The sequence below is a fragment of the Nuphar pumila genome, chromosome 4 (assembly GCF_984573655.1).
Source record: "Nuphar pumila chromosome 4, dmNupPumi1.hap1.1, whole genome shotgun sequence".
Taxonomy (NCBI): Eukaryota; Viridiplantae; Streptophyta; class Magnoliopsida; order Nymphaeales; family Nymphaeaceae; genus Nuphar; species Nuphar pumila.
In genome coordinates this window covers 122,709,459-122,728,706 of record NC_143252.1, presented here as the reverse complement: position 1 = coordinate 122,728,706, position 19,248 = coordinate 122,709,459, and the positions used below count along the sequence as shown (strand labels likewise).

The window sequence follows — 19,248 nt, the reverse complement described above, 5'->3', positions numbered from 1 at the left end:
GGGTTCGTTCCCCTGCCGTCTCTCGATCACCGACGGGTAGGGGCTCGCCCTGCCACCTGGGCGTTCCCGACAGGCAGGGGCTCACCCCTGCTGCCTCTGGGAATCTGGTAGGCAGGGGTGATGCCCCTGTCACCTTCTATTTTGGCAGGCAGGGGCTTTACCCCTGCTGCCTCTTGGTCCTTTGCAGGCAGGGGCTCGCCCCCTGCCGCCTCGCTGCTGTCGGCAGGGGCTCGCCCCCTACCGCCTTAGTGTTGTCGGTAGGGGCTTGCCCCCTGCCGCCTCGTTGCTGTCGGCAGGGGCTCTCCCCCTGCCGCCTCAGTGTTATCGCCAGTGGCTTGCCCCTTGCCGCCTCATTGCTGTCGGCAGGGGCTCGCCCCCTGCCACCTCGCTATTGTCGGCAGGGGCTCGCCCCCTGTCACCTCGCTGTCGTCGGCAGTCAGGGGCTCACTCCTTGTCGCTTCTTTGATTTCTGCAAGTAGGGACATACCCCTGCCGCCTTTCATTGTTTTCGACAGACAGGCAGGGAGCGATGCCCTGCCTGACTTTCTTTTCTTGGCATAATAAATAATATAGCGCTGAATGCCCACACTTTTGTAGACTTTGCATTGAACCCCGCTCTGGCTCCGCGGCCTGAGCCTCATATCATCTACACTCGTAGACGCACGCAGGTGCACAACATCCCAAGGTAGGGGAAAATCGCACAAGGATTTTGGATGAATGAAATAAAATATAAGGATTCTGAGATAGAATGGTTTATTTTGCATACCTGCTTACCTGTAGAATTATCTAACTTGTGATTGTCTGTTTTGGGTTTTCCTCGTTCATATTCCTTCGGAATTTAATGCTTGATGTATGTGATACGAGTGAATTCATTTTTTTCAGAAATGCCTATGACTGTGTCTCTGTACTTGCTCACTGTTATAAGTTACTGTAGATGCCTTGCTGGTTGCCACCCTCAGGCAAGCCTTGGAGGGTGTGCAGGTACATATACCACATTTTGCCCTTTTTTCTAGAAAGGTGCGAAATTGTGTACAAGCACTAAAAGTTCGAGAGGAGGTGTTTCCTTGTGCAAGGCTGACTCCTCGAGAATGAATTCCTGCTTATAAAGCTTGTGATTTAGTATGCGTTGCTAGATGCAATTATTGGTACCCCGAGGCGGTTACTCGAAAGAAATGTTTGGATCCACAACGATCCCAGGACTTGTCTGAGATGTCCTGTTCCTTAGTAATTGAGCATGCCGAGTATATTATTGTTCTATGTAATACTGTGATGAGTTATCCATCATGAAACACACAAAATCGCTATCGTAACCAGACCTTGAGACAGGTACGATGCAAATATTATGAGAGGTCAGTGAGTATCTCGAGGTGGGCAATCAACACTTTATTGATAAAAATGAAATAATGCCGGCCTCCACAGGCCAAATGCTCAAAGAGCAATACATGTCATGTATGAACTAAAAGAATCATAAGACATTAAATGTTGCCCTCTCATCGTAGTCGTACCTCTAGGTAGGTACGACCGTACTTTTGGACAACTATGTCTCATGTGTGTTACGATGTTTGGATGATGAGGTTGTAGCAACCTCGAGGCGTGCATTAAGCACAATGCTGATATCACATAAATGGTGACAACTCACCTTCACAGGCAAGATGCTCGAGTGGGCCTAACAGACCAGATCATGTAGAATTGGGCGGCGGTTAAGAAACCCCCGTCGTGCCCATTCGACCTTCACGGTTCATCATAGGAGAGGATGGATGATACAAAAACTTCGATGGACAGGTTGTTAACAACCACCCCACGGGCAAAAGACTCGGCTTCCCCAGTCACCAGAGTTAGGGAAATTAGGATTACTATAAATTATCCTAGGTGGTAACTCTCAGGTACTTCTGCAGAAGTTGAATGCATCCATTGGCCACGAATGCTTTTGGAGATTCTCTCTTGGTCACTGATCGTCCCCTTAGGAGTGGACTCAGACAACCATCTGGGTTAATGAAAAACACCTGACATAATAAACCCCCGAATCGGACTCGGCTGTTTCTATGTTTCGTGTCTGTGCGTACCCACAAGCCAGTTAATATTAGAACTTAAAGAATATATTTTTAATTAGCTGTAGATGATTGAGACTTATACTACTTGAAATATTGTTGGTATACTTGTTTCAAACAATAGCTCTTTGCATATGTTACACTTGCTAGAATAAATTACAATTGTACTTGTTGTTTTGATGTAATAAACTGTTTATCTTATGAATGTCCTGTTTTATTTTATTCTACATTGCCTATTCATGCATCTACTGGTTTGTTATGAAACTGACTCATCTCATGGGCAGGTGAAGAGTAGGACTTCACACGCGGCCGATGGCGTCGTGTATCATGACTCAAGATTTCTCTTCTTTCTACTGACGTCTTGGCTCTGAGTTTTGAAGTTTTTCTTTCGATTATCGGACATTGAGAATGTAGAAGGTAAGGTGAGATGCGCAGAAACTGAGAGAGAGAGAGAGAGAGCTGCACAATAAGAGAACCAGTTAAAATGAATTAGGGCTAATCTCTATATTAAATAGAGATAGTCCAAGGAACAAAATTACACCCAAGTCCCTCATTAAATATTAAGATTCAAATAACCTCTAGTTTAGAAAAACTTATTTACTAAAAGCCTCTTAGTCTCAACACTCCCCCTCAAGCTGGAGCATAGATATCAATCATGTTCAGCTTGTCACAATATTTTGAGAAATTTGGTCTCGCCAGGGCTTTGGTAAAAACATCAGCTACTTGATCTTTGGAAGATACATGATCGGTGCAGATATACCTAGCCTGAACCAAGTCGCGAACATAGTGACAGTCAACTTCAATATGTTTAGTCCTTTCATGAAACACTGGGTTGTTGGCAATATATGTAGCAACCCTATTGTCACACATCATCAACATAGGTAGGGATACTTTCTCCTGAAGTTCGGTCAAGACTGATTTTACCCACATAATCTCAGCAGCAGTCTGGGCCATTGCTCGGTATTCAGATTCAGCACTCGACCTGGCTACAACGGTTTGTTTCTTACTCCTCCAGGTAACAAGATTTCCTCCCACAAACACACAAAATCGAGATGTTGACTTTCTATCTTCAACAGATCCTGCATAATCTGCGTCAGTGTAAGCAACAACGTCCAAAGATGGATTTCGTTGAAACAACAGACCTTTACCAGGAGATGCCTTTAAGTACCGAAGAACCATCATGGCTGCATCCCAGTGAACTTTTGTAGGTTTGTCCATGAACTGACTGATTTTACTCACAGCTAATGAAATGTCAGGTCTAATAACAGTCACATATAGCAACTTACCCACCAAGGATCTAAAGCTGGCACTATCCACATACTCAGACTTCTCATTGAACATGTGAGTTTTGGGATCCATTGGAATATTAGCTGGATTAGCTCCTAGCATTCCAGTCTCTTTTAATAAGTCCAACACATACTTTCTTTGAGACAACACTAAGCCCTCTTTGTTTCTTGCAACTTCGATACCCAGAAAATATCGAAGGTGACCAAGATCTTTAGTAACAAAGTGTTTCTGAAGATGATCTTTTGTGGCAGAAATATCTTGGGCACTGCTCCCTGTTAATATGATGTCATCGACATATACCACCATAACAACAATTCCAGCACTGGTTTTCTTGATAAACAAGGAGTGATCTGAAGCTGACCTGACAAAGCCAAAACTCGACATTACCTCAAATAATTTGTGAAACCATGCTTGCGGACTCTGCTTCAGGCCATAAATAGCCTTCTTCAACTTGCACACCTTCTGACACTCCCCCTGAACCTCGAAGCCTGAGGGTTGTTGCATGTAGACAGTTTCATGCAAATCCCCATACAAAAAGGCATTCTTGACATCCAACTGAAACAGGGGCCATCCATGGTGCACAACAACAGAAAGAACGAGACGAATAGTGCCAAGATGAGCAACTGGGGAGAAAGTTTCAAAAAAGTCAACACCATAAGTCTGAGTGTAGCCTTTTGCAACCAACCGGGCTTTGTACCGTTCAATCGACCCATCCGAGTTATATTTAATGCTATATACCCATTTGCAGCCTACAATATCTGCATCTGTGGGAGGATCAACCAAGTCCCAAGTGCTTCGAGACCATAGGGCATCCATCTCATCACGCATAGCCTGCATTCAGTTGGAGTCGACTAGAGCTTGACTGTGATGAAGCGGAACAAAGGAGGCAGACAGAGCATAAATAAAATTCTTCATAGATGCCCCAAGATTAACTTCTGATACAAATTGCGAGATGGGATAAAGAGTGCACTGTCTCTTTCCCTTGTGCAGAGTAATGGGAAGATCATCATCAGATGTAGGGACAACAATATGCTCAGAAATACTTACCTGAGGAGAAGGAGGTGATGGCGACATGGAGGTAGGAGGAACCCTGTGAGTGTATACTATGAGAGGGTTTCGGAAGCGAGACACACCTGACGATGGAGACAAGGACTGAGGAGAAAGTGACTCTAACGGAAAGGGAGGAATCGGCAGAGGAAGGATATCACCAAGGCTCTCCTGTAGTCTTGGAGTAGTACTTGAAAAATAAGGAATAAACTCAAAGAAGGTAACGTCCGCACTGACATACTCTTTATGAGATATAGGGTCATAGCAACAATATCCTTTTTGGTTCTTAGGATACCCAAGGAAAACACATTTAATAGACTGCGCAACAAGTTTATCTCGATCAGGACCCAACTTATGCACAAAACACACACATCCAAAAACTTTAGGGGGGATAGGAAAGAGAGGAGCCTCTGGATGGAGAATTTGAATTGGGACCTGGTCTTCAACAGATCTTGACGGCATGCGATTTATAAGAAACCCGGCTGTCAAAACCGCATCGCCCCAGTATGAAGCAGGCATATTGGATTGAATCATAAGGCACCGAGCAACATTAAGGATTTGTCTATGTTTCCTCTCAGCCACCCCATTTTGCTAAGAGGTATGGGGACATGTAAATTGAGGTTGAATCCCATTAACAGATTAGAATTGAAGTAAGTCTTTGGATTTGAACTCAAGAGCATTATCAGTGCGAACAATTTTAACACATACGTCAAATTGAGTTTTTATCTCTGCAATTAAAGATTTAAGAATGACAGGACCTTGAGACCGATCTTTTAGCAGGAACACCCACGATAGCCTTGAGAAGTCATCAACAATAACTAGATAATAACGACACTGAGACCTATTCGGAATCCTACTCGGACCCCACACATCTACATGAAGAAGATCAAACAATCCTTGACATGACGGACTCTGACCGGAAGGAAAAGAGCTTCGACAATGTTTTCCCAATTGACATGTTTCACACTGAAAAGAAACTGAGGGAGGTATATGAGGAATGACACGACGAAGTTTTGTCACTGGAAGGTGACCCAAACGATGATGCCACAATAGAGGACTTGAGGATGATGTAACAACAGAATAGGCCGAAACCTCTGGTTGTTGTAGGAAATACAGACCACCTTCCTCATAGCCGCCACCAATCCTTCTCCTCGTCAGCAAGTCCTGAAAGGTGCACCCCATAGGATCAAAAATCACTCTACAATTCAAATCTTTTGTCATTCGACTGACGGATAATAAATTCTGTGGAAACGAAGGAGCATGAAGAACATGCGACAATTGAAGAGTAGGGGTAATAGACATGTTTCCTTGCCCTACAATTGGGGAAGAGCTACCATCAGCAAGACGTACCCCTTTTTGATCAGTCACAAGTTTTAAACTAAAAAAGTTACTCGAATTTCCGCACAAGTGACCAGAGGCTCCAGAATCAATGATCCACCTACCACCTTGACCAGATGGGCCATCACCTGTCGAGCACACAATCTCCGCAACAGAAGACTTCGAATTGGATGATCGTAAAGCAAGGAGCTCGTCATATTCAACCCTGCTAAGAGTTACATAATCATTGGAGGAATCTGCATCTGATTTAACCACTTGAGCCATAATATAAACTAATGGGCTTGATTCACAAAATGCAGGAGCAACCACACACGCACACCCACAATCAACTACGAACCCGACTATATCAAGTTTTGACTTCACCAATGAAATCTGAGAAACACGACCTTCGACTGTTCAGATCCAAACTTCAAATATAATTTTAAAGAAACTTGACCAAAACCTTCCACCTCAACCAATGATGACTATAGGCTGCAAATCAAGATCACACATCCAACACGACATAGCGTGTGTTACCATCACCCATCAACCACTACTACAACCAGTAGCAATACTCAACACAGAATCCCACGACAAAAGAAACGGTTCCCACAAACAAAATATTTTTTTTCAACACAGCAGGGAATCACGCCTGCTGATTCCAAAAAAAAAAACACCTGCTGATTCCAAAAAAAAATTATATTAACATGCTGCTACCATGCCTGCTGAGTTAAAAGGATCACAACACAACACCCAGATGCACAACCAACAATAATATGTGAGTTAAAAAGATCACGACACAGCACCCAGCTGCTTGCTGAGTCAAAAAGATCACTACACAACACCCAGATGCACAACCAACAATAATATGAGCACGCAGAGACTGCTTTCAAGCCTGCTGAGTCAAAAAGATCACGACACAGCACCCAGATGCACGACCAACAATAATATGAGCACGCAGAGACTGCTTTCAAGCCTGCTGAACAAAAAATCACGACACAGCACCCAACTGCTTGCTGAGTCAAAAAGATCATGACACAACACCCAGATGCACGACCAATTAATACTATGAGCACGCAGAGACTAGAGATCACGACAACTGCTCACCAAATAGAATCTGAGCACAACCAGCGATAACATGAGCACGATTTTTTTTTTTTTCAACTCACGACAGCTGCTCCCAGCCATATACATCATGACAGCCAAAACACAATCAGTTTCACAACTTTTGCACAACACTAGTACTTATCAACATGGATAAAGGTATTCACGACAGCTGCTCCCAGCCATATAGATCACGACAGCCAAAATAAAATCAGTTTCACGACTTTTGCACAACACTCGTACTTATCAACATGGATATAGATATTCACCATAACCATTAGATCTGATTACAGATCTGAGTCATGACATTTGTCAGATCTCAGATCTGTTATCAGATCTGTATCACTTATTTCAAAACAAAGATCGATCACACCTTTTCTGTAATCACTCGAACTTGGCGCAGGGCACGAGATCACGCTCTCAAGGTCGACTGCTCTGATACCATGTAGAAGGTAAGGTGAGATGCGTAGAAACCGAGGTAGAGAGAGAGAGAGAGAGAGAGAGAGAGAGAGAGAGAGAGAGAGAGAGAGAGAGAGAGAGAGAGAGAGAGAGATGGCTGCACAATAAGAGAACCAGTTAAAATGAATTAGGGCTAATTTCTATATTAAATAGAGATAGTCCAAGGAACAAAATTACACCCAGGTCCCTCATTAAATATTAAGATTCAAATAACCTCTAGTTTAGAAAAACTTATTTACTAAAAGCCTCTTAGTCTCAACAGGGAAAATGCTCATTTTGTAATAAACTGCAGATTTTATTAATGATCTATTGCTTTATTTTCCTCAACTCCTTTAAGTAGTTGTTTAGGTGAAATGATGGTTTTTCAGCTAACGTACCCAGAATTTGTTAACTTGTGCTCCTTTCTAAATGTCTTCCGCTGTCGCTTTTAAAAGTAAAAACTTTAAATCTTTGAAAGGTTTTTCGATAATGTCTTCGAAATCATAAGTTGAAATTTCGGGGCGTTACAGATTGAATACGAATATGTTACGAACCCACAGTAAGTTCGGCACACTGCATAAGCTATGACACCCCACGATATTTTGAAGAAACACTACATCAGATCTGAGATCAGATCTGAACCATTCCAACCACCTCTACAGGAGCAACAAAAAAAAAAACCTCCACGTCATCTCTGACCACGACCAAAAATTCTGTGTATTTAATCACAACTCTGTTAGAAGCACAGTTCCGATGAAGACTGCTCACGGTACAGGATTCACGACAGATAAAACATTAAAACATGCGATACTCCATTTACGGCAACACAGTTTCGATGAAGACTGCTCACGATACAAGATTCACGACATAAAAAAATTGAAACATGCAATACTCCATTCACGGCAACCCCAGATCGATCGAAAGGTTCCAACAGAATAACAATAATTTCATTTCCCATCCCGATCCAGGATTAACAGTATAGGATTTTCTTCAGATTCACGACTGAATCCAGGTCCAGTTGATAAAATCACAGCTTTTGCGCATCATGGTTGATGATACACAATCCAGATGACAGAGATATTGCCGAGCTCTATGGATCTGATTACATATCTATGTCTTGACTCTTGTCAAACAATAGATCTGTTATCAGATCTATGCCACCCAAATTAAAGGAGGTAGAGCACACACTTTTTTTGGCGCAGATCGAACTCGGGTTCACGCTCCCACGACCATTTGCTCTGATACCATGTGGAGAAATCCAATACTGCACAGGAACACAGAGAGAGAGAGAGAGAGAGAGAGAGAGAGAGAGAGAGAGAGAGAGAGAGAGAGGGAAAAATCGTAACTTCATTAGGGTAGAGAGAGAGAGAGAGAGAGGGAAAAATCGTAACTTCATTAGGGCTAAACACCTCTTGTTTAAATAGAGGTTTAGCCTAAAAAATAAATTACAAGAAGGTCTCTTATTATTTGTAAAATTCTAAAGAACCATCTTTTAAGAATAAATAAATAACTTTAAAGATAAAACACTTGAAAATAACTAATAGTCGACAAGTCTTAACAACTTTCAACTAATTGTCTGTATACTGCAAGATCTTCTAACTCAACACAATATTTGGCTCTCATCTTTAAATTTGCTTCCATGGGAGAATTGTCTCTTTTTGAATCATCCGTCGGTCTTTCCTTCACCATCAAATTTGTAGCATACTTATGTTATGTGCTGTTTGTGTGGGATTCTTTTGAGAAACCCGTGTCTTGTTTATTGAACTAGTATCGAGTTATGCGCTGCATATATATACTATGATAAACAGACAAGAGATCAGTGGCAATCTCATAGCGTGCAAATAGCACAAGTGTTATACATCAATTTTCGAAAGATAAAACTTGTTAAAAGAGTTTCTGCATTACATTGCATCTTTGCGAAACTTTGTGTTGGGGTTTCTTTTTTGTGAAACTTATACCCCTTTTGTTGTAGTGTACTCGTAGACATGCGGGCCATGTCAATACCACGATGATTGGATGAGACAGTCACGTGACCTCGAATTGTGCTAATAGCACAATGCTGTAATTCCAAAAATAGTGATAACCTATATCACATGGGTACGACACGGGTGCGGCGCAATTTTAAAAATTTTGGACACGGGGACTCGGCTATATATATATATATAATAATATATCCTGTGTGCATATATGTGGATATTGTCCTCTAAAGTTTGGCACCAGCATGAGTGTTTTTATAAACTTTGCAAATTGTACTTTTACCCTTGCAGAAAGGGGGGTCCGGGGGCTCCTCTCGATGCGGGTCCCACTGCGCGGTCAGTGGGCGGGGTCCAGGGGGGGCCGCGCCGCCCAATTTTTTTTTTCAGGGGCTTATGTTTGAGACTCATGCTATATATATATTTTTTAAAAAAATATATAAAAAGATCATTTTTTTTTTGTTTTTTACCTTAAAAATGGACATTTTTGGACTCAGTCAACATTGACCAAGTCCAAAACAAGGACAGACTCGGCCTCGATTCGTTGACCGAGTCCGGGCCGTGTCCGAAGCCGCACCCGTGTCCGCACCCGTGTCGGGGCGTGTCGACTCGGGTGCGGCGCCTCCCTAGCCGAGTCCATGTGACATAGGTGATAACTCACCTTCATCGGCAAGATGCTTGAGTTGGGTCGAACAGACCAGAGCATGCAAAATGAGTCTTCAGTTAAATAAAACCTGAAGCGCTCATTCTTCGTGTTGTTTTTTGTCAAGAGAGAGGATGAGACAGTACAAAAACTCCGATGGATAGGTTGTTAACAACCACCCCGCGGTCTATGACTCGGTATTCCCAGTTATCGGAGTTAGGGGATGGGCTAATCGGGGTATTTGAAAATACATGGCATAATAGACCCCCAAACTAGTCTCAGTTATGTCTACGATTCGTGCCTTGCGTGTACCCGCAAGCCAGCTAAGTTATCCTGTTCACTTCTTGTTTGCTTTGTACTTGTTAATTGCTGCTTATGCTAGTTGTAGCATTTACTTGTTCTGATGAACTGCTTATGCTAATTGTAGTATTTACTTGTGTTGATAAACTGCTTATAGAGTTTCTCACTTGTATAAACTGTTGAGCATGATAAAATTACATGCATACACTTAATTCTGTTCTCTGCTGTCCTATTTGTGCACCTACCAGTTTTTCGTGAGATTGACCTGTGAAAACTGCTTTTAGCAGTCATATTTGGTGAAGGAAACAATGAAACAGTGAGGAGAGAGAACAGGCTCTTCTTGGGAAATCGGCAGCCACACTCTTTCTTGATAGATGTTGCACTAATACATCATTAACTTAATAGGGTTACAATATTTTACATGGACAAAACTGCCCTGTATTAGTAATACATATTACATTAAACTACAAAACATGTATGTGCTGTATCGGATATGGATCCTCTACTGGATCCATATCTCCATATCTGTTCCATGTTCTAATACCCTCCCTCAAGTTGCGCATGGGAGTGAACCATGCGCAACTTGTTCTTTAGATACCAGAAACGGTTACTTGTGAGACCTTTTGTGAACATATCAACGACTTGGTCTTCTGAAGACACATAAATCGGTTCAATTTCTTTGTCTGCTATCTTTTGTCTGATTAAATGTTGGTCAATCTCAATATGCTTAGTCTGACGGTGATGAACAGGATTGAACGCAATTTGTATAGCACTTTTATTATCACACATAAGAGTCGAACTTGAGATATTCTTTTCCATCTCTTTAAGTAAATGCCTAATCTAGGTCACTTCTGCTGTGGTGACTGCCATGGATCTATACTCTGCCTCTGTGCTAGATCTCACCACTGCCTTCTGTTTTCTGCTACTCCATGAAACAAAATTTCCTCCAATAAAAACACAGTATCCTAAAACAGACCTCCTCTCATCTGGGTCCCCTGCCCAGTCTGCATCTGTATAGGCCAATATGTCATGTTTTGGTGTTCCCCATGAAGATTGTACATATGTGAGTCCATCACCCACCGTGCCTTTTAAGTAACGAAGAATGCGTTTGAGGGCATCCATATGACCAGTTTTCGGTTCATGCATGAACTGAGATACTTGATTTAAGAGTTCATTGTTTGGGCATCCTATACACCCTGGGTTCAGCTGGGACGGCCATGCTGAAGCAGTTCAGCGACAGTCCATCTTGTTGCAGCCCTGCACCCAGTTGGTACTAGACTGAATAGTCACATTTGAAATCATTTCTAAAAAGTGTGAGTTTTTTTCCTGCACAATTATTGCTGTTTCCAGACTGAGTATTGGCTTTTGAAGTATTCTCTGAAAGTGTGTCATTTTCTGTATTGTTGCGGCCACTGCATGAGCTCCAAACTTGAATATTTTTTCCCTGTCTATTTGCTGTGCCTATCGTTGTATACTCAAACTGAATTCATTTGCACTTCTGTCATTTGAACTTCTGAATTTTCTGCGCACCATTTATGCAAGTGTGTATCGCTGTCAAGCTGACTCTTTTGAATTATTCGGACTGTCACACTCAAGAGCCAAATCACATTGAAAGAGAGTTTTGAAACTGAAATATATATAGGTAGTCATATACTTTTTGTCTAGGGCCGTAGTCTTAGGTTATATCTAGCATAGTTATTGTTTTATTTTCGAAAAAAACAACAAAAAAAAATTGTTTTCAAAGTTTATTTCTCATTTAGGTTTGGTTGCTTCCTCGGCGTGTATGCATACTCGTGTTTCACGAGACCAACTTCCCATAATGGGGTCGTGTCTACATCAGGTTCTCTTGTGTTTACCTTTGAAATGCAATGTATTGCCAATTCATCTGGCAAGATTATTACTGTTTGCTTCTGTTGGATTTAGGAAACTTCATCTCAATGACAGATTAATTATGCGAACATAATGGAAGTACACAACTTAGCCTTTGGCTCTCTTTAACTTAGCCATTGAAATATGAGAAGTCATGTATATGAACTACCTGTACATCACAATTTACCATGAAATGCATAAACGAAAACTTCAGAATTCTGAAATCATGTGGTATCAGAAAATTTAGTCTATGAAACCTGCCTTATATCTCATTTGTGCTCCTTTTTTCCAGGTGAAACGTGAGGCAGCATACTTTATTGTGGTTTTACATCATTTGAGATCAGTGGTCATTGCTGTACGAGGAACTGAGACTCCTGAAGACCTTCTGACTGATGGCTTGTGCAGGGAATGTGTGCTTACAAATGAAGACTTGGATGGGCTGATTAAGTCTCTCTCTCCCCCCCCTGCACATATTACATCATGCCTAACTTATATTGTGTTTTGCTTTCATGGTCTACATCTCTAATGGTGTTCTTTTCTGGTCATGTTTTGCTTTCATGATCTACATCTCTAATGGTATTCTTTTCAAACAAACAAGAAGATTAAAGAAGCAGAAGGAAGAAAGAAAGAGGAAGAAGAAGATGATATGGACTGAGAGGGAGAGAGAAATAAGAAGGAAAAATAGGGATACTTTTCCATTGTCCCATATCACTTTCACTAAGGCTCGCTTTTAGGGCATATACAAAAGACAAAAATACCCTTTGCATGAGATAAAAAGATTTACATGTATATGACTGGGCAAATCTATAAAAAATAGACAAAAAAAGGCCCCTAATATATTGTTGTACTTCATAAGACTTCCCCTTAAGTCGGGATGAAAGACATCTATCACTCCCAACTTGCTTACAAGATCTTCATGACTTGCCTTCTTTTAGGGCTTGATAAACAAATTTGTTAATTGATCTTGGGTATGAAGATATATTGTCTTGACAATTCCTCTCAACCTCTTCTTGAATGAAATAACAATTAATATCAACATGTTTAGTACACTGGTAAAGAATTGGATCATTTTTAATCTGTCACTGGGACACAGCAAAACAGGCCACATACTCGTGTCGACACAGCTAGACACAAGTACGGGTACCGGGCATGGCACGGGTACATGGTCGGGTCCAACTAAGACCCAACTCCAAACCGACAATCTCTTTTTTTTCTTTCTAAACCCTCCCCTTCCCACCATTGGCAGAAGAAGAAGAAGAAGAAGAAGAAGAAGAAGAAGAAGAAGAAGAGAGAGAGAAGAAAAAGATGAGGAACAAAGAGAGAGAGAGGTCCCACCCTCACCTTCTTCTTCTCTCACTTACGAGAGAGAGAGAGAGAGAGAGAGAGAGAGAGAGAGAGAGAGAGAGAGAGAGAGAGAGAGAGAGAGAGGTGGGGGTTTCGATGAGAAGAGAGAAGGGTGGTGGTTACCAAGAGAGAGAGAGAGGAAAGAGGGAGAGAGAGGTGGTGGGGTGAGGGTTATGGAGAGAGAGAGAGAGAGAGAGAGAGAGAGAGAGAGAGAGAGAGAGACGTGGGGTGGGGGTTACGAAGAGAGGGAGAGAAGGAAAGAGAGGCAGTGGAGTGGGGCTACCAAGAGAGAAAAGGGGGGTTTCGTGCCCCCACCTTTTTATTAAAAAAGGTGGATATGGATCAAGTGTGGATCTTAATATAGATCTGCACTTGATCGAGACCCAAACTCTCATTCTTTTTATATATATATATATATAGCCGTGTCTCCATACCCTCATTTTTTGAAATTGTCGTGCCGTACCTTCCATACCCATGCGCGTACCCACATCCGTACTCGTACCCAGGTGATAGTTTTTAATGCATTTTGCCAGCTTATCATGTTACAAGCCCCATATCTTGGACTAGATCCACTTGTATCAGACCACTTATATTTGGGTATGAGATATGTATTTGGGTCCATTTAGCTTGTAAGTGGGCTTAACGATCTTGTAATTGGGTCTTGGGTTTGGGATATTATCATATTAGGATCCATAATCCATGTGGAGGGTGTAAAAGGGATACAAGGGTATTTTGGTCTTGTGATAAGCTCATTTGAGAAGCCTTGTAATAGAGATGGCTTGTGTAGCTTCTGGAGGATGCCTTGGCTTAGAAAGTCTATTAATAGGATCTCTAGCTTTCATTTTGTAATTTTTTAGACAATTAATCAATCGGGCACTCTTCTTGAGTTCTCTTGGCTCGAACCTAGTGTTAGAGAGGCTCTAGGGCTTAGATCTATCTAGGGTCTAGATATTATCATCTCATAATCACACTCCATCATAGCCGTCTATATTATTCCATCGAACCTCTCCCTATTCAATTCTCCATTTCCCTCCAATTCCTCCTATATCCAAGGTTAGAAGCTTGAGGCTTGTATCATATTGTCACATGAGTCATTGAAATCATTAAATCAAGTCACGACTATGGAAAATACCCATGACTCAAAGGCCTTTGCAAACTCCCGATGCTATTGCTCTATATTCAAACTCAATAGCTTCTCGATTCTTAATTCTCCAGCAGGTAAAATCCCTCCTACAAAAGTACAAAAACTAAAGTAGACATTTTTGTCATCAAGAGAGCTTGCCCAGCCTTCATATTGATCTCAAACAAGAATGAGGAATCTGTTATGATATCATATTACCTTTGAGGTAGGAAGAATGATGATGAAGCTCTTATGTTGAAAGAGTGCTCTGAGCCCCTTAAGTGAATGCATGGGCAGCAGCTGCACACCAAGACTTTCATTGATAGGATATGATATTATGGGGCTTATACAAGAAACCAATATAATATCAGGTATTACTCTAAGGTGGTTGTGTCCCATAAGATATAACAAGCAATGAAAATATACAAGATACAAGACAAACAATAAAACTATGATACATGTAAGAAAACAAGTCCCTCCGAAGATGTTCACCAAATTGTGGACACTCTCCACTAAAGCACCAAAAGAATACACAAAAGTCACACAATGGGCTCACACACCAAATCCACCAAAGGTGGTTAACACAAGAATTAAAAATAATAATTTTATTGATGGAGATGTAAATCATAGGATAAAGGTTGGGTGGATGAAATGGAAAAGTGCAACTGGAGTGTTGTGCGATCCTAGAATGCCATTGCGGTTGAAGAGAAAGTTTTATAGGACGACTATTAGACCCGCTTTACTATATGGTACAGAATGTTGGGCTGCCAAGAGACATCATATTCAAAAAATGAGTGTAGCTGAGATGCGGATGCTTAGATGGATGTGTGGAAATACGATAAAAGATAAGATTCGGAACGAGGAGATACGTAAGAAGGTAGGTGTTGCACCCATTGAAAATAAGATGCGAGAGAATCGTTTACGGTGGTTTGGACATACTCGGCGAAGGCCTAATGATGCTCCAGTTAGAAGGTTGGAGAAATGGGAAAATATATTAGTTAAAAGAGGTCGGGGTAGGCCTAGGAAGACTTGGATGGAGATGATAGGAAAGGATATGAATGCTTTGAACCTCACCGAGGACATGGCATTGGATAGAAATGATTGGAGGAAAAGGATTCTTGTGGAAGACCCAAAATGAATTTCTTTTTTGGTTCATATCGCTGACCCCAATTGTTTTGGGATGAAGGCGTAGTTGTTGTTGTTGTTGTTGTTGTTGTTGTTGTTGTTGTATAATGGATCAATGCAAGAAGCATTACAAGTGGTGGGATTATGCCCCATATTTATACACAAAGGAGACCCACGAGAGAGTTGTTGGGGGGTCCAATGGTCTAAATAGAGTCGTTGGACCTCCAACGACTCTTAATATTGACTGGTCAACAAGTGTTGACTAGTCCTATCTTATTAAAAAAATAAAAACTAATCCTAACTAGACTAACCCGAGTTATTAACTTAGTTACACACACACACACATATATATATATATATATATATATATTTTAATACTCTGCCTCAAATTTATGGTTAGATAACCGAAAGTTTGTCCAAGAGAAAGTGAAATCTAGGAACAGTGAGAGGTTTGGTGAAGAAATCCGTCAATTGCTATTTTGAAGTAACATAGGAAAGATCGATAGTACCATGTAGATATTCTTCTCGTACATAGTGACAGTCCATCTCAATGTGTTTGGTTCGTTTGTGGAAGGTCCGGTTGTTGGCAATATAGATGAAACTTTTGTTGTCAGCACATTTGTGATGCTTCTTTAATTTGAGCATCCATGTCAACCAACAATCTCTTTAGCAAGACCACCTCCATAGTGGTTGTAGCAATTGCTCAGTATTCCGCTTCAGACGAGGAGAGTGACCCTTTGTTGCTTCCTACATCGCCATGAGATTGAGTCATCTAAGAAAACACAAAAACCAATGGTTGAGTGTCGATTATTGGGATCACCTCGCCAGTCAGCATCAATATAAGCAGTTAAATCTAAAGATGAAGAAACAGATAAGAAAAGACATCGATAAATACAAGTTTTGATATATCTAATAAGGCATAAAACTGCCCCCATATGAACAAAAGTGGGAGCATACTGAAACTGGTTAGTTATGTGAACTGTGTGCGATATGTCAGGTCTCGTAATCGAAAGATAAGATAGTGCCCCTATAAGTTGTTTGTATGGTGTTAGGTTTTCAAGTGGTTTTTCATCATCAATTCTTATTTTGATATTAACAACTTCTGGAGTGTCAACATTCTTATCATTTAAAATCCAGATCTGACAACAATATCTCAAGCAAATTTAGATTAAGTCAATAGATACCCTCTAGAAGAATAAGCAACTTCAATATCAAGAAAATTAAAAAACCAAATAAGTCATTTCAAAATATATTTTGAGAAGTTTTTTAATGTGTTCAACTCCCTGTTTGCCCCCTCTGATCATATCGTCCACGTAGAGGAGAAGAATAATAATACCTACATAAGAAATCTTAACAAACAAATTTGTGTTAATCAAACAAGATTGAAATCCAACATCAAATATAACTTGACTAAACCAATCATACGAAGCTTTTGATGCTTGTTTAAGATCATATAGGGCTTTATCTAAATGAAGAGCCTTCCCTTTAGGAATAGTTATACCAGGTGGGGCTTCCATATAAACTTTTTCGGCCAAATTCTCACTAAGAAACATATTCTTAACATCCATTTAATATATAGGCCATCTTTTCATAGTTTCAAGCAATGTTTTAAAACTCGCCGAGTCAACTCGTTGACTCGGCTCGGCTCGCCCCTCCAGCGAGTCAACCCGGCAAGGCAAACTCGGTTTGCCAAAACTCGGCCTTGACTCGGCCTGACTCGGGCGAGTTTTGCGATGTTTGAAATTTGTTTTTTAAGTTTCAAATTACAGTTTCGAAATATATAAGTACATATATTTTAACAAGGGTTACCCTCAGATTTTGTATAAAAAAGAAAATAAAAATCATTTAAAGATAAAAAAAGCATTTAAATCCATAAAATAAAATCGCCATGTTGTTTGAACTACTGTTCACCCTGTGTTATCAACTTATTCTAGCAAAATATTTTAAAGAAATGATTGTCACTGTATATGGCGGGTCAACTGTGCCTATGGGAAGTCACATTTAGGTTTCATCATCCATTTGTTATGTGAACAAGCATTGTACATATTCAAATATTACTAGTCTTTTTATAGTTATGCCATTAATATATTTCCTGCATAGTTTTATACATGAGAAAATTGCTTATTTATGTTGATATTGGGCATTCTGTAAACTTTCAATATGCACATATATCCCTGTTTTACATTTATGGATTTGTTAGAGAGGGAATTAAAACTTTTAAAACAAGCTAGCATATATGATTGGCCATTTTAGGAACCTTAGGTAGTAGCAGACTGAACTCATGGTGACCAAATCCTCTAATTCAAGTGAATTAGTCAAAGTGCTTGTATAGATACCAAATTCAATTATTCAAGCAAACCTCTATAGCTCTTTGCAGTTGTTTTTATATTCTTACAGACATTTGGAGACTATGTTTACTAAAAAACATGGTTTCAAACAAATTATATATTGTTTTTCTTTTAAAATCAAAAGTTAACAAAACCCGGTCCGAGTCATCGAGTTGACCCGCCGAGTCACGAGTCAATAAAGAACGAGTCGAGTTCCGAGTCACGGGTTTTAAAACCTTGGTTGCAAGGGCTAGTAAGGTCCTAACAGTGGTCATCCTAGCAACTGGGGTAAATGTTTCTTCATAATCTACTGCATACTCTTGAGAGTATCCCTTGGCAACTAATCTGACTTTGTACCTTTCAAGAGTTCCATCCTTCTTGGTTTTTACTTTATATATCCATCAACAACCTATGGGTTTCTTTCTTGGGAGAATATCTTGGACAGTCTCAATATTCGCCTTTTCTAGGACATCTAATTCTACCCTCATGGCTTCTACTAATTGAGGATGTTCTTTTGCTTCAGCATAGTTTGAGGGTTCTGTATAGGAACATATTAACGCAATGTAAATTTGATAGTTAGGTGAAAAAGACTCATAAGACAAATTTCTCAGTGGGTTTTGATACTCTAGATGACCTTTTAGTTTGCATTTCTACATGGTTTTCATCATTGGTATATTTTTCAAGGGCACATGGATGTTTAGAATTACTACGCCTGGAATATTAGATACATTTTTTATCTCTATGAGGTTCTTCTTCACTCATCTCATTATCATAAGATTCTTCTTTACTTTAACATTTCTGACTTCTTGATCTTCATCAAGATCACCATCACAATCACCAAACTTTGGGATTAGATCCAACAAGAAATAATACTCAGTTATTTCCTTAGGATTTTCAAATTAAAAAAACTTTTCTTTTTCTAAGAAAGATACATTTCTTTAAACATACAATTTTTTATTTTTAAAAGCAAAACATCTATAGCCTTTTTGGTTATTTGCATATCTCAATAAGAGACGAGTAGTACGAGGAGAAAGTTTATCATTTTTATCAGTGAAAAAAAACATTTACACCAAAAAACTCTTAATCTAGAATAATCAGGGCTAGGTTTAAAATTTATTTTCCACTGGTGATACATTTTTCAAGGAGGCAGATAGTATTCTGTTAACGAGATAAACTGTAGTTAATGTAGCTTTAGCCCAAAAATCTTTAGGTACTTGGTTTGAAATAAGCAAAGTTCTTGTGGTCTCTATGATATACCTATGTTTTCTTTCGGCTAAACCATTTTGTTTTGGAGTGTAGGGACACG

General features: G+C 40.2%; 1 protein-coding gene across 2 annotated transcripts in view; it reads left to right on the top strand.

Moving 5' to 3' along the window:
- The window catches only part of LOC149840874 (lipase class 3 family protein), a 150,321-nt gene that overhangs the window by 27,919 nt on the left and 103,154 nt on the right, over positions 1-19,248 (top strand). For both annotated transcript variants that reach the window (XM_090003413.1, XM_090003412.1), the window contains exon 8: positions 12,319-12,473. In XM_090003413.1, coding sequence (XP_089859539.1) covers positions 12,319-12,473 — 155 coding nt within the window. The remainder of the gene's footprint in view (positions 1-12,318; positions 12,474-19,248) is intronic.